At 37.5% G+C, this 20,755-nt stretch overlaps 2 protein-coding genes across 4 annotated transcripts; both read left to right on the top strand.

Moving 5' to 3' along the window:
- Nucleotides 1–44: 44 nt before the first annotated feature.
- On the top strand, nucleotides 45–20,437 carry LOC106772154 (histone-lysine N-methyltransferase, H3 lysine-9 specific SUVH1). Of its 3 annotated transcripts, XM_014658355.2 has the most exons (3): nucleotides 45–2,405; nucleotides 2,854–2,921; nucleotides 20,035–20,437. In XM_014658355.2, exon 1 carries the CDS (start codon nucleotides 333–335, stop codon nucleotides 2,340–2,342), a length of 2,010 nt encoding a protein of 669 aa, XP_014513841.1. In that variant the 5' UTR covers nucleotides 45–332; the 3' UTR covers nucleotides 2,343–2,405; nucleotides 2,854–2,921; nucleotides 20,035–20,437. The 3 variants fall into 3 exon arrangements, with proteins under 3 accessions (XP_014513841.1, XP_014513842.1, XP_014513840.1); XM_014658356.2 differs by lacking the exon at nucleotides 2,854–2,921; XM_014658354.2 differs by lacking the exon at nucleotides 20,035–20,437 and having other exon boundaries at nucleotides 2,854–3,120.
- On the top strand, nucleotides 8,960–10,042 carry LOC106770333. Its single transcript, XM_014656148.1, has 3 exons — nucleotides 8,960–9,457; nucleotides 9,642–9,743; nucleotides 9,812–10,042. Exons 1-3 carry the CDS (start codon nucleotides 8,960–8,962, stop codon nucleotides 10,040–10,042), a joined length of 831 nt encoding a protein of 276 aa, XP_014511634.1.
- Nucleotides 20,438–20,755: the final 318 nt, after the last annotated feature.

The following is a 20,755-nucleotide window of genomic DNA, read 5'->3' on the forward strand; positions in this document are numbered from 1 at the left end:
AATATCGACTTAAATGAAAAAGCTAGTTTCATAAATATTCTTTATTGTCCTTCATTATTTTCTTTCTCGAAGTTCGTATTTCAGCCCCTTTTCCTTTCTGGGTTCTTGAGCAAACCATTTCCTAAGCAGCATCTTCAGCTTCAGGGTTTAATGACCCCTCTGCACCAAAAGGTTAGACTTTTCTTGTTGATTAATAGTTTGATTTGTAAAGGGAGAGCTATGTTAAGTGTTGTCGTGGTTCAAATTTGAAGGTTAGAAAGAAAACAAAAATCTTTATAAATTACGTTGAGCTTGTGAATCTTTATTTTGTGTTCTTTGTGTTAAAGTGTGTAATGGAAGAAGGGTTGTGCGAAAACTCAGTTCCTGGTTCTGGTTCTGGTTTGGTTGATAAAACTAGGATTGTAGAGGTTAAACCCCTGCGTAGTTTGGCACCTGTGTTGCCAAAATCCCTTCAACTTTCTATCTCTGGAAGGTACCCATCTGGGTTTCCTCCATTTGTTTTGTTCGGAGAACCCGTAGAGTCTCAGCCATCACCTACTCCCATTCCAGCTCCAATAAGGTCCTATAGGAAGCCATCAGATGAAGAAGAAACCCCTCATGAAGTCAATGGAGACACTTCATCACCTGTTGAGGGTGTAAATGGTGAGAGTGTCGACGATAGTCCAAACCGTCCTTCGCAGCCTATGAAGAGCTGCAAAACATCCCAAAAAAGGCGTAAGAAAACTCAGGATTTTGGTGGCAGTTCTTCGGTTGGTGTTATTAGTATGGCCCAAAGGGATGATGGTGATCGGGAAGTGGTTAATCTTGTGCTCATGAATTTTGATTCTCTTCGGAGAAGGTTCTGCCAACTTGAAGATTCCAAGGAGTTGAACACAATGATGGGAACCAAGCGCCCGGATTTAAGAGCAACCAATGTGATGACAAGCAAAGTGTTTCGCACAAATATGAGGAGGAGAGTAGGAGCAGTGCCTGGGGTTGAGATTGGGGATATTTTCTTTTTGCGGATGGAAATGTGTCATGTGGGTTTGCATGCGCAGTCAATGAGTGGAATTGACTACATGAGCGTCAAGGATGAGTTTCAGGAGGAAACGGTGGCTTTAAGCATTGTCTCGTCAGGAGTATATGATAATGATGCAGAGGAGGAGGATATTTTAGTTTATACTGGCCAAGGTGAGAACTTCAACAAGAAAGACAAGCATGTGGTTGATCAGAAGCTTCAAAGGGGTAATCTTGCTTTAGATAGAAGTACACACCGACAGAATGAAGTAAGAGTCATCCGGGGCTTGAGAGATGCGGTGAATAAACATGCAAAATTCTATGTCTATGATGGTCTGTATAAAATCCAGGGTTCTTGGATAGAAAAAGGGAAGTCTGGTGGTGGTGTATTCAAGTACAAGTTTGTTCGATTACCTGGGCAACCTAGTGCTTTTGCTGTTTGGAAGTCAATTCAGAAGTGGAAGAGAGGTTCATCTTCAAGGACTGGTCTTATTCTTGCAGATCTCACCACAGGAGTCGAGACTATTCCTGTATCACTTGTCAATGATGTCGACAACGAGAAGGGGCCTTCTTTTTTCACCTATTCCAATTCTCTCAGAGATTCAAAACCATTCAGTATGGTGCAATCTTCATATGGCTGCAACTGTAACAAAACATGTGTCCCTGGAGATTTGAGCTGCTCTTGCATTCAAAGAAATGAAGGTGACTTCCCATATATTGCAAATGGTGTTCTAGTCAGTCGGAGACCATTGGTTCATGAGTGTGGCCCAATGTGTAAGTGCTTTCCTAACTGCAAGAATCGAGTATCGCAGACAGGTTTGAAGCACCAAATGGAAGTTTTCAAAACAAAAGATAGAGGGTGGGGACTTCGATCCCTTGATCCTATACGTGCTGGTACTTTTATTTGTGAGTATGCAGGAGAAGTAATTGATAGAGCCAAGGTAAATAAGAATGGGGGATATAATGATGAGTATGTTTTTGATACTAGTCGTATTTACAATTCATTCAAATGGAATTATGAGCCTAGCTTATTGGACGAAATAAGCTCCTCTAGTGAAGATTATACTATACCCTCTCCTCTAATTATCAGTTCTAAAAATTTTGGAAATGTGGCTAGATACATGAATCATAGTTGCTCCCCAAATGTTTTCTGGCAACCAGTCTTGTACGCAGAAAATAATCAATACTTTCTTCACATTGCATTTTTTGCCCTTAGACACATTCCTCCAATGGCAGAGTTAACATATGATTATGGATGTTCTGATCATGCTGATGGTAGTAGTGCACCACAAGGGAGAAAGAAATGCTTGTGTGGATCAGCAAAATGCCGTGGTTCTTTTGGTTGATGTTTTGTTGCAGTTGCTCATTCGGCGGCATGGTGTTGGCAAATGTATTCATGGCTAAAAGAGGTTGGTTTGAAAAAGCCTTGGTTATTTATATCTATGCTTCGTAACAAACAAATATTTTAGTTTGTTTAATAATGATCTCCATCTTTTAAGTTTCTTTTAACATCGTGTTTTTATCAAATTTTATAATTGGACAGTTTATCTTATACACTTTCCGTATTATTACAAACACCCTGTAAGAATTTACTGTTCCCTACATTTTATGAATAGGATGATGTGGTAAAATGGTAAAACTTTATTGGATGCTTGTTAGCAAGAGATGACATAAAAAAGGAAAAAAAGATTTTGGACTTGTTACCAAATTTTATTAAGTTGGAAAATCCATTATAAAAAAAGTCATTTTCATGATGTTTTTGTGAAAAGTTTTATATTAATAGTGTATATAAATTTAACTCTTATAGCTAAGGCATATGGCATTTTGGATTGCTGACTGCTATGTGCTATTTCACAGAAATATTGAGCTTTGTTCGGGATATAGAAGTGCAGAGGAAACAAAATTATTTACTGGTGAAAGGGAATGTATGAAGTTTGCCTTTTAGTTTTTAATTTCTCCTATTTTCCGTTTACTGATTGACAATGACACTCTTTTCTTACGGAGTCTTCCATATCAGGCTTGTCAATGATTTTAGATTTCTCATATTCTAAATTTTTATTAGATGTTCTGCATGTGGACCAATTTTTGTCATTCCATTGAGTAATGTAAAATTAAGTTTCTACATTTCAGGTTTTGTTTTTAATTTCCTTATCTTTTTTACGTGTGGGGATTTCTGGTTCGGGGGGGTGGGGGGTTGCCTAAGGAGGATCAAGCAAACCATGACTTTTAGAAGATTTCTAACACTTACTTGTTGTGTGGCTATACTAGAGTGAGGAAGCAAGTTCTGCTGCTTTATTGCTTGAGTACAGTGCAAATTAAACAAGGAATTCTTGATGTACTTGTTGGGACGAGGGTAATAAGTGGTTGCCACAAAGAAGCCTAATGATTTAGATGGTGCCAATTGAAGGATTGAAAGTAAATGACTTCTTTAGATGAATATTTTCAAAGAAATTTGGTATGCATAAGGGAGTGATAAAGGTTTGTGGAACTAGACAAAAATGATGGATTCAGAGAGTAGCTGATGACGCACTTGGCGCATCAAGATGCTATGAACTTAATGGAAGAAAGGTCTCATGCATATAGGGTTGCCCTATCTATGTGAAAGTTTTAATGGTTATACCATCACCAAAAACGTGGGTGTATATTGGCTTGACTCTGTGCAGAAAATGAAAAACGCTATGCTCAAATAAAGTCAAGTCTTAGCTTCTGAATGAGATATTCGCATAAGATGGAAGAGTTATTTTCACAATTATTTTTTGAAGGACATACATGGTTAAGGTATTCAGAACATTATATGCAATATAGTGACGAAGATGACCAATATTATTCTTTGTACAATTTGAAGTTGTTGGCAAAAGATGAATCAAAGAGGCTGTGAAATGGTAAAGCAGTTTGTGCAAACAAAATATCTATTGAAATTTGGAAATTTCTAAATGAGGAATAGAAATGGTATAACTAGGCTTGTGAAATTGTTTAGAGAAGATGAAGTTGAAGAAAATGACAACCAAGGAGAAACATTTTGATCTCTATTACAATATCGAGGTCAAAATACATAATTGTGTTAGTTTTGAAGGGATTTGCATTTTAATGCATGTCATGTGGACTATGAAGAAGAGTAATAATGGATAGGTTAATACAAAAGAGTTACATTTCAAAGAACCAATTTAGTTTTGCTGCAATATGTTTTGTTTAGTTATTGGATGAAACAAAAATTTCTGCGTATGTGTTTTAGGATCCCAAAAAAGGCCTATGATTGTGTACCACAAAAAGTTTTGCAGTAGTCTTAAAAAATTAGTTCATGTTACACATGAGATGTGGAGTGCTTTGGAATAGTAAGATTTCAAATTGAATAGAATTAACACGAAGTATATGAAATGTAAGTTTAGGAAGCGGTGTTAGCTTTGACTTGGAGGTGAAAATTGCAGATCATACTGTACCACAAGTCACCGTTTTGGGACTTTGGATTGTTCCTTGGATGTTATAGGAAAATGATGTGAATCCAACTTATGATGGTGATGAGTCAATTTGTTGCAGTTTTTAAGTAATTAGTTTGTTTAAATAATGACCAAATCATTTGTAAAATTGCTTGACCAAATTATGTTTTGGGTTAATCAATTAAATGGGTCTTGTTTTTTTTGTTTTATTTTAAGTTGTAATAAAGGCTCATTTGGCCACTTAATATCATCCTTTGGGATACCAAAAGGATACAAAGCTGAATGTTTTTGGGTGACTTTTGGGTACCACAGTTGTAGTTACATTTAGCCATTAGTTTAGTGGGGTCATTATTAGTTTAAGTGGAATATAATTACAATTAATGAATTTTTGTAATTTTGATGGTTTAAGCTTTTATATAAGCTGAACCATTTTGATCAAATAAATATGAATTGAGTTTTATTAAAATAATATTAGAGTTTTATCTCTTTTATCTTTAGTGAGAGTGATTTTCCTAAATTCTTGAGTGATTCAAGAATTTTTTGGCTGTATCAAAGGATGTATCAAAGGATTTTCCCATCCTTTGTGTGTTGTCTCACTTGGAAAGAGTGATTATTTCCTTCCTCCTTTCATACTTTCATATCACCTTTTGCCTTTTCTTAACCAGAATTCAAAAAAAAAAAAACTAATTCTGTCCAAATTTTTTGCTTATTACCATTCCAACTTAGATAGACCCGTAAACAAACGAATCCACCCTTCTGGATTTCCATCTTTTGGAATTAATTTTTTTTCTACGTTTTTAGGCAAAAATTAAATCATTATTATGGATCTAGGCAATTTTTTATTTATTTACGTAAATAGGCAAGTCGTGTAACTCCTACACAACTTCAAATGAAGAAGTCGTGTAGGGGGTGCATGACTTCTACACTGCCACAACAAAAAAGGTGAACGATTTTAGACACTGGTAATCGATTATGAGCACCTGTAATCCATATAATCCATTACATAATGTTAAAGTCGTGCAGGGGGCTACGACTTCATTAGTAATCGATTACATCACTATTGTAATCGATTACCAATGTTGAAATTTGAATAAAAGGGTCTGGGGATTACAATGTTGTTGTAATCGATTATTAGAGGAAAAAAGGATTAAAACTAAGTTAAAATATGAATCACATTAATTATATCTATGAACATTTGAATTATCAAAGGGATTTGTGCACAAAAAAGTTGTCATGTTTCCTTTACACTTATCATAAATTGGATCAATTAAACATGAGTGTAAATTACTTAAATTCAGTATCTATTTCAGTATAAAGGAAACAATTGATCTAATTAATAATGAGTATGAAGGATTTAAATTCAGTGTAAAGGAAACAATTGATCCAATTTATGACGAGTATAAAGGAAATATAAGTGTAAATTATTTAAATTCAGTATAAATTATTTAATTGAGTATAAAGGAAACAATTAATCCAATTTATGATGAGTATAAAAGAAATATGAGTATCTAATATTAAACATGACTTTAAATTATTTAAATTAAGTATAAATTACTTATTTCAGTATAAAGAAAACAATTGATCTAATTTATGATGAGTATAAAGGATTTAAATTCAATATAAAGGAAACAATTGATCCAATTTATGATGAGTATAAAAGAAATATGAGTATCTAATATTAAACATGAGTGTAAATTATTTAAATTAAGTATAAATTATTTAATTCAGTATAAAGGAAACAATTGATCTAATTTATGATGAGTATAAAGGAAATATGAAGTATAAAGAAAACAATTAATCCAATTTATGATGAGTATAAAGGAAACATGACAACTTTTTTCATGCACAAATCCCTTTGGTAATTTGAATTTCCATGAATGTAATTCATATTTTAACTTAGTTTTAACTCTTTTATTCGAATTTCAACAATGGTAATCGATTATACTACTACGCGACTTTAACATTGTGTAATCGATTGCAGGTGCTCGTAATCGATTACTAGTGTCTGAAAACGTATGGGAGGTGCATGACTTCACCCTTTTGTTTGTGGTAGTGCAGAAGTCGTGCACCTTCTTCACAACTTCTTCATTTAAAGTCCTAGGGGCTGCACGACTTGTCCATTTACGTAAATAAACAAAAAATTTGTCTAGATCCATAATAACAAATTAATTTTTGCCTATCAACTTAACAAATCTCATCATTTGGTATCAGAGCTTTGGCTCTAGGTTTCGAATGGCAATGGAAACTTTCTATATAAGGTGTTTAATTGAAGGTCACCCTTGTATAGTTGCATACAATTATGGAATCGGCAACAATGTTGGGAGTCAAAGGTTGGTGGAGAAACTCCACTTACCAACAAGCTCTTATCTGAATCAAGCATGGATCAAATTCACTACGGGCAGTGTGTGCAAGAAGTATTATGTGATATTGTTTCGATGAACTCTTGTCATCTTCTTTTAGGATGGTCATGGCTTTGTTTTAAAACATTCAATATTGATGAATGCTCACTTTATTTGAGGCACAAGGGAAACAAAATTAAGCTGAAATTTATGACATTAGGACAAGTCAGTAAGGATCCACATAGGCTGAAGGAGAAAATAGAAAAAGAAAGAATAGAAAAAGAAGCAACAGAGAGTGAAGAAAGAATGAGAGAAAACGAAAGAAGAGAAAATGAAGAAAAAGTAAAAGAACTTGAGAAATCAGAGCATGGAAAATATATTTGTTAATGATACTTCTACTATTTGTCATGTCATTTTACAGGAACAAAATGATGAGCATGTGAATGAAATAAACCAATCCCATGTTTGAAAACGAAGCTTGTTTGTAGTACTTTATTATGCATCTGGTTCGTTGATGAAAAACAAAATCTATGAAACACCAAACATGTTGTTATTTGTTGTTACATATGAAGGTGAGAGGGTGTTAGCAAGAGAGGAGTTCCATAGATTGCAACCATTAGAAAGGAACAAATCAAAATTTATTCAAGTTGTATTTGATCTTGGAGGACGAGAATTAGTTTCGAGCTGAGAAATAAAGTCCTTAACATGGAGATAATAAGCTTTTATTAAATAGGAAAATAAATCTATAAGATTTGGGACGAATCTTCTCAAAGAAGGAGGGTATGATGTGAATCCAACCAATGATGGTGATGTACCATGTTGTTGCAGTTTTTAAGTAATTAGTTTGTTGAAATAAGGGTCCTATCTTTTGTAAAATTGGTTGACCAAATTATCTTGTGTTAATCAATTAATGGGCCTTATTTTTTTGGTTTTATTTGAAGTTGTAATAAAGACCGAATTGGCCACTTGATCATCCAGGATAAAGGCCTAACTGGCCACTTAATCATCAGCCTTTGAGATACCAAAATGATGCAAAGCTGAATGCTTTTGGATGACTTTTGGCTACTATAGTTGCAGTTACAATCAGCCATTAGTTTAGTGGGATCATTATTAGCTTAAGTGGAATATAATTGCAGTTAATTATTTTTGTAATTTTAATTGTTTAATTTTTATATAAGACGACCATTTTGATCAAATGAATATGAATTGAGTTGTATTAAAAAAATATTAGAGTTTTGTCTTTTTAATTTTAGTGAGAGTAATTCTCCTAAGTTCTTAAGTGATTCAAGAATCCTTAGCTATATCAAAGTGTGTGTTGTCTCCCTCGGAAAGGTGTTGTCTCCCTCGGAAAGAGTGATTCTTTCCTTCCCGCTTTCGTATTCACTTGTTGCCTTTTCTTCACCAGAATTCAAAAAGACTAATTTTGTCCAAATTTCTTGCTTATTACCATTTCAACCTAGATAGATTCGTAAACAAACAAATCCACCCGCTTTGGATTCTCATAATTTGGTATCAGAGGTTCGACTTTGGGTTTCGAGTGGCAATGAAAACTTAGTATACAAGGTGTTTAATTAAAGGAAGCCCCGTTTAGTTGCATATAATTATGGAAACGTCAACAATGTTGTAAGTCAAAGATTGGTGGAGAAACTCCACCTACCAACAAGCTTTTATTCGAATCAAGCATGGATTAGATTCACTACATGTGCAAGAAGTAATATGTGCTATTGTTCCAATGGAGTTTTGTCATGTTCTTTTAGGATGGTCATGGCTTCGTTTTAAAACATTCAATATTGATGAACGCTGGCTTTATTCGAGACACGAGGGAAACAAAATTAAGCTGAAATTTATGATACTTAGACAAGTTAGTAAGGATCAACGTAGGCTAAAAGAGAAAATAGAAAAAGAAAGAATAGAAAAAGAAGCAACAAAGAATGAAGAAAGAATGAGAGAAAACGAAAGAAGAGAAAATGAAGAAAAAGAAAAGGAACTTGTGAAATAGAGCATGGAAAATTTATTTGATAATGATATTTCTTCTACTATTTGTGTTAGGAGATGAAGGGTGTACGGGAGAAGGAATAAAACTATGTATACCTAACTGCCTTGGCAGTTAGGAGGGATGGGTATTCGTTTGTATAAATAGCTAACGGAACCTAATAGACCCACGATGAACCAGACCGGGGGAACGAGTGTATGGGGTTGGCAAGGAGAGATGGAGTCGCGACGAGTACGAACGCGAGGGTGAGCACCACTGTTGGCAACGAAAACAGGGGAAGAATGGTGAGAAATCTCCCTTACCCAGAATTCCTTAAGAGGAAGGAGGAGGGTCGGTGTTTCCGATGTGGGGGTCCGTTCAAACTTGGGCACCGCTGCACTGAGAGAAGTCTGTGCGTGTTGCCCTTGGCAGAGGATGAGGAGGGAGACGAAGGTGAAGTGGGGGTAGACCCTGATGAGAAACCCATGGAGTTGTCAGCGTGTTCAGCAAAAGGGTTGACTCCACCCAAAACAATGAAATTGACGGGGAGGATTGGGGAAAGAACAGTGGTGGTACTCATTGATAGTGGTGCCAACCACAACTTTGTCAGCCGAAAGTTAGTAGAAGAATTGAAGCTGCCCTTGACAGATACTCCACCATATCTGGTGAGCTTGGGAGATGGGCAAAAGAAATTGACCAGAGGGCATTGTGATAAGGTTTGAATGAGTTTGGGTGAAGCAATGGTGGAGGAGGACTTTTATGTGTTCGACTCTGGTGGTGTGGATATTATCTTGGGAGTAGAATGGCTAGCTAAGTTGGGAGAGGTGATGATTAATTGGAGAGAGATGACCGTGGTGTATAACCTGGAGCGTAAAAGGGGACCCTGCATTGTCGAGACAGCTGGTAAAATCGAAAGCTCTGCGTAAGCTGACAGATGCTGAAACGTGGACACTGGTTTGGGATCTGGGACTAGTGGAGAATGAGGTGGAAGTGAAGGGCCAGGTGATTTGACTGATGCATAGAAGGCAGAGCTGAGTGCGGTTCTGCACAAGCACTATAAGGTGTTTCAGGAGATGCAATGGCTGCCCCCACCTCGAGACAAGGAACACCGCATAGCTGTTAAGGAAGGGGTGGACCCGGTGAACGTGCGTCCTTACCGGTACCCCTACTTTATGAAAGAAGAGCTTGAGAGACAAGTGGCGGATATGATAAAAGCAGGGCTAATTAGACCAAGCACCAGCCCCTTTTCCACCCAGTTATCCTCGTTAAAAAGAAAGAAAGTAGTTGGCGGTTTTGCATAGACTGCCAGGCATTAAATAAAGCAATCGTTCCCGACAAGTTTCCCAAGAACTATTGCACGAACTAAAGGGGGCTAGATATATTTCCAAAATAGACTTAAAAGTTGGGTATCATCATATTAGAATGGGAGAAAGGGATATACCCAAAACAACTTTCCAAACTTACCATGGCCATTTCAAGTTCATAGTGATGCCATTTGGCCTTCACTAATGCGCCAACCACTTTCCAAAGTGCGATGAATAGCTTGTTGCAGCCATATCTTAGAAAAGGTGTGTTGGTCTTCTTCGACGACATCTTGGTGTACAACCCCACATGGAGAGATCACGTGGAGCGGTTGAAGAAGGTATTACAGTTGCTGGAACAACATTGGTGGGTGGCCAACAAAAAGAAATGTGAATTCGGGAGGCAGCTGATTCAGTATTTGGGCCACCAGATTTCGAAAAAGGGGGTAGAGATGGATAAGGAGAAAATAAAAGCGGTTTTAGAATGGGAGGAGCCTAGAACATTGAAGGCCTTAAGGGGATTCTTAGGCCTAACTGGGTATTATAGGCACTTTGTGAAAGATTACGGGAAGACGGCAAAGCCCTTAACATAATTGTTAAAAAGGGGGAAATTTGAGTGGAATGATCAAGCCAGGGCTACCATGGAAAGGTTAAAGGCAACCATAACTCTAGCACCAGTTCTAACACTCCCAGATTTTGGCCAAACTTTCCACATCGAATGTGATGCTTTAGGGGCAAGTGTTGGGACAGTATTAACCTAGGGAGGGAAGCCTATCGCCTATTTAAGCAAGGCGTTGTCTGAAGGCTTGTTAAGCAAATTGATTTATGAAAAGTAGTTTATGGCGTTGGTGTTAGCCATTCAGCACTAGAGACTGTATTTGGTGGGGCAGAAGTTCATGGTGCATACTAATTAGAGGAGTTTTAAATACCTCCTAGAATAGAGAATTACCACCCAAAATCAACAAAGTTGGGTGGCAAAGCTCTTAGGCTATGAGTTCAAGATTGTTTATAAGGCTGGGAAATCCAACCTGGCAGCAGATGCATTATCCCGTAGAAGTGAAGGGGGAGAGGAGGAAAAGGAGATACGCATGATAGCCAGGCCTTACTGGCAAGATTTCAAAGAATTGCTGACAGAGATAGAAGAAGATGCGGTGCTAAAGAAGGTTATGGAGGATCTTCAAAAGGACCCCGATGCACATTCTGCGTATACACTAGAGCAGGGAAGGGTCCACTATAAAGGAGACTAGTTTTGTCGGCAAAGTCAGGATGGATCCCTAAACTCTTGGCTGAATTTCATTCAACAAACACAAGAGGTCACTCAGGAGTTTACAGAACATACAGAAGGTCAGCCCAGTCTTTGTACTAGATATGAATGAAAAAACCAGTGACGAATTTTGTAGCTAGCTGTTTTGTGTGCCAACAACACAAGTGTCTGGAAGCTTCTCCACATACCTCACGCAGTTTGGGAGGAGTTGAGTATGGACTTTATAGTCAAGCTGCCCAAGTCCCAAGGCTATGACGCAATTCTGGTGGTGGTTGATAGGCTGAGCAAGTATAGCCATTTCGTGCTGCTTACATACCCGTACTCGGTGAAGACAGTGGTAGAATTATTTGTGAAAGAGATAGTACGACTGCATGGAATTCCGGTTTCAATTGTAAGTGATAGGGACTTGTTATTCTTAAGCGTTTTTTGTAAAGAGCTGTTTAGGCTGCAGGGGACACAACTCGTGATGAGCACAACATATCACCCTGAGTTAGATGGGCAAACTGAGGTGATCAACAGGATTTTTGAAGGTTATTTATGATGTTTCTGCTCGGAGCAGCCGAAAAGTTTGAGTACAGTGTTGTCATGGGCTGAATACTGGTATAATACCAACTATCAGAGTGTAGCCCGATGCACGCCTTTTGAAACCGTGTATGGGAGAGCTCCACCATCCCTTAGGTTCATACCAGGAGAGACACCAGTAGAAGCGGTGGCCCAGGATCTTTTAACCAGAGATGAGGCTATCAAGCAGCTGAAGTTTCATTTAAATCGGGCACAAGATTTAATGATGTAGCAAGCTAATAAAAAGAGGCATCCAACAGATATAGGAGTAGAGGATTGGGTTTACTTGAAGATTCGACAGGCAGATATCTATGCCCTCGAGGCTTCACCCAAAACTGCCAGCTAGCTACTACGACCCTTTTCAAGTAATACAGAAGGTGGAGGAAATGGCGTATAGAATCAGGTTGCCAGAGACAGCTCGGATACATCCTGTTTTTCATGTATCCCAGCTTAAGAAAGCAATTGGAGAAGGAGTTGCCACCAGAGTTGTAGGCAGAAGGGCCTACTTTTCACCCAATTCGCATACTGGAAAGGAGACAAGTGAAGTAGGGAGAAGAGCTAGTGCAGCAAGTCTTGGTGGAATGGAAAGAAGGGGGAAAAGAGGGCTCAACCTGGGAGGATAGGAGCACTATGGCAGACCAATATCCTAAGTTCAACCTTGAGGACAAGGTTGTTGGAGGAGCATAGGGTAATGTTAGGAGATGGAGGGTGTACGAGAGAAGGAATAAAACTGTGAATACCTAACTGCCTTGGCAGTTAGGAGGGATGGGTATTCGTTTGTATAAATAGCTAACTGAATAACTGTGAATAGTTAGTTGATTGTTTTAGTAGAAGTCTAACGGGAATCCATTATTCTTGAGGGGGGGGGGGGGGGGGGGCTTAAGCTCTCACGGTTCACATACTCTGCATTCTTTTACTATCAATACAAGAATTTATCATTCTTTCTTCTGGGTGTGAGTGTGTTGTGTGCCTTATAGACTATTGTGAAAGGTTCTTGAGAAGGGAACCTAACAATTTGTCATGTCATAGGAACAAAAGGATGGGCATGTGAATGAAATAAATCAACTCCCATGTTTGAAAAGGAAGCTTGTTCATAGCGCTTTATTATTATGAAATAGTGAAAGAGATGAGGGAAAATCTCCCTTGTGTTGAATATACACATAGGGTCCTTTATTAATAATAGAAGAAATATGGGCTAAGCCCAAAATACAAATAAGAAATATAAACAAACTAACTAAAGATAAAAGATAAATATAAACTAAATATAATATCTCGAACAATTATGTATCTGGTTCACTGATGAAAAACAAAATTTGGAGGATAATGATACACTAGACATGTTGTTATTTGTTGTTACATAAGAAGGTGAGAGGGTGTTGTCATGAAAGGAGCTCCACGGATTGCAACCATTAGAAAGGAACAAATCAAAATTTATTCAAGTTGTATTTGATCCTGGAGGACGAGAATTAGTTTCAAGTTGTTGAGAAATAAAGTCCTTTACATGGACATAATAAACTTTTATTAAAACTAGTATAAAAAGAAATCTTCAAGATTCAGGACGAATCTTCTCAAAAAAGGAGGGTATGATGTGAATCCAACCAATTATGGTGATGTGCCACTTTGTTGTAGTTTTTAAGTAATTAGTTTGTTTAAATAATGACCCAATCCTTTGTAAATTTGGTTGACCAAATTATGTTTTGGGTTAATCAATTAAATGGGCTTTTTTATTTTTATTTTTTTATTTTATTTCAAGTTGTAATAAAGGCCTAGTTGGCGAGCCTTTGGGATACAAAAAGGATGCAAAGCCTAATGTTTTTGGGTGACTTTTGGCTACCATAGTTGCATTTAGATCAGTCATTAGTTTAGTGGGATCATTATTAACTTAAGTGGAATATAATTACAATTAATGATTTTTTTTGTAATTTTGATGCTTTAAGCTTTTATACAAGTTGAACCATTTTGATCAAATGAATATGAATTGAGTTTTATTCAAAAAGTATCATAGTTTTATCTCTTTTATTTTAGTGAGAGTGATTCTTCTAAGTTTTTGAGTGATTCAATAATCCTTTGGTTGTATCAAAGGATTTTCCCATCCTTTGTGTGTTGTTTTCCTTGGAAAGAGTGATTCTTTCCTTCCTCCTTTCATATTCACTTTTTGCCTTTTCTTCACCAAAATTCAAAAAAGAAACTAATTATGCCCAAATTTCTTGCTTATTACCTTTCCAACCTAGATAGATCCGTAAACAATCGAATCCACTCCTCTAGATTCTCATCAGAAAACTTTACCGCAACCAATAGAGAGGCACAATGCTTTATGGTACTAAATGTAGGGAGGTGAGCTGAAAGCCTGAACATTGCAAAGTGTTGTAAATATGTGATCTGATCATTGCCGTGGATGAGTGGAAGTTCAATGAAAAGATAAGCCTATGAATGAATGTGTAAAGACAAATAGTCAATAGTTCCTATGATGAAGGATGATTGGATTGTTCCTAAGATGGTTTACCCATAGGAGACTAAGACCAAAAAACATTGCATTATGGAGAGGATCACATGTGATGTTGAAATGCAATGTTATTTTATTAATATATCCTTTGTGTGTACCCAACTTTAGGGTTAGGCTTTTAGGCAAGTGCCTTGCCTCTTTTTGTATCCTATATATATATACACGTCAATAAAAAGCACAATAATGACATTAAAAGACATTGTGTACTCATTTTTTTGTGTATCCTATATATATACATCAATAAAAAGCGGATAGTAAGGAGTTGCTTTGTGTACTCATTCTGAACTAGAAATAATAAAGAATATGTTAGGAGGTTGAAAGTATACGAGAGACGTAAGAAACGTGAACAGGCTAACTGTCTTGGCAGTTAGGAAGAGCAGGAAATAACTTCATATAAATAGTTTAGAATAAACGTTTTATACAGCTTTTGATTAATTGTGAATTCTGACAGGAATTGTTATCCTGTGGGGGAGGTTAGGCTCTCTTTGTTTCTGATATACTGCACTTTGGGTTATTGTTAATAAAAGGAGGAGGTTATTCATCAGTTGAGAGTGTGTGTTTGGTGTAGTCTGTGACTGTTTGTGAAGGTTTCTTGAGAAGAAACCTATCAGAATACTTGTAATCATTATATAATATTAGTGGAATCATTTATAGTTTGTAAAGGAGAAATAGACATCTAGACAAGATAAAGTTAGAGTGAACTAGTATAAAAATCAAATGTCTTATTATTTTGTCTATTAGACTTGTACAAGCCTTGACTATCTTTCATATCTTTCATATCTTTCACATGTTTGCGAAAATCACTTTAGGAATCTTTTAGAGCTAGATTATCATCCCTAGAATGTCTATTGGCAATTCTCACACAAAAATCTTCAGAAACATTTTTAAACTTTGTTCAACTGTCTCTTTCTAGAGCTAACATTATTTTCAATGTTTTCTTTGAAGTTGGACTTATTACTTAATCCAATAAAATTTACTTGTGATATGAGATGGTCATCATATTGTATTTGAGTATCCACGAAATAGATTAGACGAAGACCAATAAAAACTTAGAGAAAAACTAGAGATAGACTTATTATATCTATGGCACCTACGTGAGACTTTTGGTATTGGAGCACATGCCTTTTTATTTCATGTACCCAATTCCACCTAACCAAGAAATGTGTTTGCTGTAATCCTTTTTTTTCCTGCTTTAGTCATGCTAGTGCAACCTTCCATGTAAGTTTCTCTTGAGATTAGAATAGAAAATATATTTCTCGAGGGCTTAATTGATCGCTCTAACTTTGATCTATTTATAATAAAGTTCTGGTACAAACATATATGGAAGATTAAGGGTTTGCCCTAGACACCTAGGTGTAGACCTAGGTACTACTCTAGATACTAGACTAGCACACTACCCTTAAATAGGCTTAATGATGATACATAGGTATAATTATTCTAACACTTCCTCTCAAACTAGAGCATATAGATTGTATGAACCAAACTTGGAATAGATAAACTAAATTTGAGATCTCTCTAGGAATTTGGTCATTTGATCCAACAAAATCAACTTGTCTCGAATGAGACAATAAACATGGTAACTTTGGCTTCAAACAAGATGCACTTATGCTTCAGACCATCGAGAGAGAATCTCTATAAACCAAATTGGACTCACAAACCAGCATAACCAAAGAGACTTCTCCATAAATATATGACCCATCTTCAAAAGTGTGTGGCAAACATATGACAGGAAATTGGAAACACAGATTGACGAACAACTCCCAACAACTTATGGAGAATAATATTGGATATTGTTAGAAGTGGGTTCTAGGCCTAACTCAACCCCACAAAACCGGCTTGTAAGGTGAGCTTTGCACCCCACTTATATATTATAAATTGGTCTTATCTCTAGTCGATATGGGACTTCCAACACACCTCCCTCACGCCGAGGTATATACATCTCGAGCGTGAAACTAGATATTAATGGGTGGTCCGATAATGACCCATTAGCGGGTGGAACAATCTGCCCAACAAATATCGTTAGGATAGACTCTAACCATAGCTCTGATACCATGTTAGAAGTGGGTTCTAGGCCTAACTCAACCCCACAAAACCGGCTTGTAAGGTGAGGTTTGCACCCTACTTATATATTATAAATTGGTCTTATCTCTAGTCGATGTGGGACTTCCAACAGATATCAATGGACAACTAGGATTACTTTGATAACAAAGATTTCCATCAAAAGTGGATGACGACCAATAGTGGTAGACAATGACAAACTGTAGGGACTGGATTGCCATCATGTAAGGATAGGGCCTGCAGTGGCTAAAAGCGACAAACTGTAGGGACTAAATTGCCATCACTGACTGATGGTGCCTGTAGTGGCTGAAAGCAATAAACTATAGGGACTAAATTGCCATCAAGTAAGGATGGGGTCAGTAATGGCTAAAAGCAACAAACTACAGGGACTAAATTACCATTAGTAACTAATTGCCGGTAGTGACTGAAAGCGATAAACTACAAGGGACTGTCATCACTAACTGATGGGGCCTAATGTAGTTGAAACATACTCCCCTCATGGTGAACAACGGAAATGACGATGGACTGATGACATACCGTGAAAGTGGAAGATCTAGCTCTTCAAAAGACTTTTCCACAAGAGATGCAATGGTTTGACAAAAATTGAGAGGCAATAAGAACCTGTATGCAGGGAAGAAAAAGACTATGGTGCTGGTAGTGATGTTATTACGAGTGACACATATGGCTGTTGAGTGAAAAAACTGCTGAGACGAAGGAGTCGATCTAGAAAGCAAATGAAATATCATAACTGTTAGGAATCCAAGTGTGAGTCTAAGTCCCACATTGGATAGAAATGAGAAAGTATAACACCTTATAAAGATGAAAGACCCATTAACCCGTTGCCTTAAGGTTTTGGGTAGAGAGTGGTGTCAATCCCTTATATGGTTGGGCTCAGATCTCATTGATATTTGTGTCTCCCAGTTGAACCCTCTCCTCGATAGACCCAACAGTGGTATTAAAGCCAATCGTTTGTCTTGGTGACTAGCTCATACAAGTATAATGATCCCTGTTGGAAGTCACACATCAACTAGAGATAAGGCCAATTCATAGTATATAAGTAGGTGCAAACCTCACCTTATAAGCCGGTTTTGTGGGGTTGAGTTAGGCTTAAAGTCCTACCTCAGCGTGAGGGGGGTGTGTTGGAAATCCCACGTCGACTAGAGATAAGGCCAATTCATAGTATATAAGTGGGTGCAAACATCACCTTATAAGTCGGTTTTGTGCAAATTCCGTTAAGATGAACGACGGTTGGAAAGGGCTACTCATGGTTGTGGTTGGTTGAAAATGCTTCCGCTGGAGGGGGAGTGTACCAAGGGACTCACCCCTGAGGGGAAGATTGTTGGGAACCCAAGTATGAGTCTAAGTCCCACATTGAATAGAAATGAGAAAGTAGAGGACCTTATAAAGATGAAAGACCCATTGCCTTAAGATTTTGGGTAGAGAATGGTGTCAATCCCTTATATGGTTGGGCTCAGATCTCAATGTTGTTTGTGTCTCCCAATTGAACCTCCTCCTCGATAGATCCAACAATAACAACCTGAATTCTTCAAAGGAAGACCATATAGACACATAGTATCCAATTTTCTCCATCGCCCATCGAAAAAGGTGAAACTTACACACATCCTGAAGCTCATTCAAATTTGACAACCTTAACTCTAAAGGGAAAAAGTTTAATATGTAAGAGGGTAAAGAAGAAGTGAGACCTTCATTGAAAGACATTGTGTGTATTTGACAAGGGGACTTCATTTCCAGCTAGTGACTCCAAACCGAATTACTTTCTTCTACCTTAGAAACATTCATAGCTTCAAAATTGGAAAATGACGACGGAGGTCTCCTTGGATTTGACTTGCAGAATGAAAACAAAAAAAGATTTGGGGATTTTTGATTTTAGGGTTTCGCAGAGAAATTGGGATTCTCAATTATTTGCCATGGTTAATGCGTTCTGTTAGATATTGTTAGATATTGTGTTTATTTCATTTACATGTTCATTTGTATTTGGGCTTAGCCCACACTCTTATTATTATAAATACATTACCCTATGTGTATACACAGACACATAAGGGAGATTTCCCCTCATCTCTTTTACTATTTCATACGTTCTAAGTCGCAAGGGGCTGTTGCAAGGGCGAATTCGCAATCCACTTGCGATCGATGCTTGGAAGGGCGTCACGAAAAGCTAGCGCGAGACAATAGGACTTCTATTATGGTGTGGCTACTATTGAGGTTCATAACAGAGAGGGAGGTGTAGCGAGACAACTGACAGTGGTGTAGTGTGATTTCGACACCGAGAAGGTGGCGCGCGACGAACCGAGATCTGGTCGGAGAGAGGTGGCGTGTGGATGGGAGGTTCGCGCTAATTCCAGTGGGGTTGGTCATCACTTGAGGAGGCGATCTAGATCCATTGGTCGCCAAACTAACTTGTGGTGACATGGTGGCGGATGGTAGTCGGCAGTGGACAATAGAAAACAGTGAAAACTACATATCATGAGATTAGAAGAACATGATTGTTGATTGTAGAAAAGACAATTTTCTAAGGTAGCCGGTAGTGGCGGCCACTGGCTACCAACGACAACAAAGACAAAATAGGAAGAGATTCAGACAACCTGCTCTGATACCATGTTGAGATTAGAACAGAACATACATTTCTAGAGAGCTTAATTGATCCCTCCCACTTTGATACGGTGGCTCCAGCCGTGAATATGGATTTAATGCAGTGGCATGCTTGGATGCAGCGGAAGTAGTTGCTTGCGGTGTGGCAGCAGTGAAAGAATGAGTTTTAGTGGTGTAGGTGGTGGTTTGAAGAGCTGTTTGGTGAGGTGAACACTAGCTCAGGCGGCCTTCAATGGAAGGAAGCTAGGTGGAGAGGGAAAGCTCAATTTGGAGGTGACTTTCGGCAGAGTTTTGGATGCTAGAATTTGCTTCAGCAAAGATAAAACTCATTTAATCATCAAAAGTGCATACATGGTGCAGCCAAGGTGAGCTTTATAGACTTCATCATCCTTGGCCGGTGCTTAAAGTGTGTCCGTGAAGTGTGGATCGGACTCCACGTGTACAAGCATGTGCACAATGTGCTAAGTTTCTAGAAGCCTACATGTGTAACACGTTTTACACTATAAAAGCATGTGACAGCATTTTAATTTGGGAAGGATTCCTGGTGGAAGGATTCCTGGTGCACCTCCTGTTGTGCTAAACTCACCCCTCCATGTGTGAAAATGTCTCCTTTATCCCTTTCCTTGCTTTTGGGTTGTTGGTCTTTATTTATTGGACTTGTGCCTTGCGTATCACACTTTCATCTATTTATAATAAAGTTTTGATACAAATGGACATGGAAGATTAAGGGTCTGTCCTAGACACCTAGGTGCAGACCTAGGTTCTACTCTAGATTCTAGACTAGCACACTACCCTTAAGTAGGCTTAATGATGATACATAGGTATAGTTATTCTAACAGTTTCCTCATTTGTCTTCATGTAAGATTTTCATTTTGATTTACAAAGCCAATACAAAATTTTGGTGATGTGCTATATATCACATGTTTGTTCTCGTCTAAGCAAATGCTGATTCTGTCTGTTTTGTGTTAAATCTTATCTGTTTTATTTGATAAACAGACGAGGAGGCATTCAACGTGAAGAAATAGATACAGCTTGGAAGTTCGTACTGAGCAGATGCTTTTCCAAATGCCTTTGTCAAGGGTATATATACTTGATAAATAATTAACCATGTTATTCTTTAAGCATGGCCCACATTTGTCTTTGACTTATTTTAGTCAAGTGACTTTTGATCATCTTACCCTATTCCGGATTTTAAGGGGAAATTTTTTAGAGAACCACTTGTATAATTATTGTGTTAGGGAATTACTGTGGGCCCTAGAAAATATTATTAACATTCATATTTTTCACCCTTGAGGGCTTTTGTAATCGTAATACATAAAGGCTTTTGTAACTGTGATGCAGTTTAGGTTGATGTTTGATTGAAGGCTAGATCTATATATCGTATTTCTGTTTCTTGAAATTAATTTTTTAGACTGTGCTTTACAATATTTTCTATGCTAATTGTATAGATCTTAACTCATCCTCTAGGGTTCTTTCACTGCAGTTAGGGATTTCATGATTCATGATTGACTATCGAGAGAACCAAATTTCACTCATATTTCTTTCAGTATGACTAGAATAAAATATACAAGTGAGTGTTGAATCTATTTTACATTCTGGTTTTGTGAGATTAAGTTTGATTGAAACCAAAGTTTTCTTTTGTCCTGTATACAATTGTTTGTCATTTATTTCAAAATGCTCTGAAACAATTTGTTAGGAACCAATAGTTGTGGAAATT

The sequence above is a fragment of the Vigna radiata genome, chromosome 8 (assembly GCF_000741045.1).
Source record: "Vigna radiata var. radiata cultivar VC1973A chromosome 8, Vradiata_ver6, whole genome shotgun sequence".
Taxonomy (NCBI): domain Eukaryota; kingdom Viridiplantae; phylum Streptophyta; class Magnoliopsida; order Fabales; family Fabaceae; genus Vigna; species Vigna radiata.

What these genes read in the sequence shown, in the direction of transcription:
- LOC106770333 (XM_014656148.1), top strand. Translation starts at nt 8,960, where the DNA reads ATGGGGTTGGCAAGGAGAGATGGAGTCGCGACGAGTACGAACGCGAGG. An exon ending in CCAGAGGGCATTGTGATAAG is followed by an intron (nt 9,458 to 9,641) that starts GTTTGAATGAGT and finishes TTGTCGAGACAG; the next exon opens with CTGGTAAAATCGAAAGCTCT. An exon ending in AGGTGGAAGTGAAGGGCCAG is followed by an intron (nt 9,744 to 9,811) that starts GTGATTTGACTG and finishes AAGGTGTTTCAG; the next exon opens with GAGATGCAATGGCTGCCCCC.
- LOC106772154 (XM_014658355.2), top strand. Translation starts at nt 333, where the DNA reads ATGGAAGAAGGGTTGTGCGAAAACTCAGTTCCTGGTTCTGGTTCTGGT.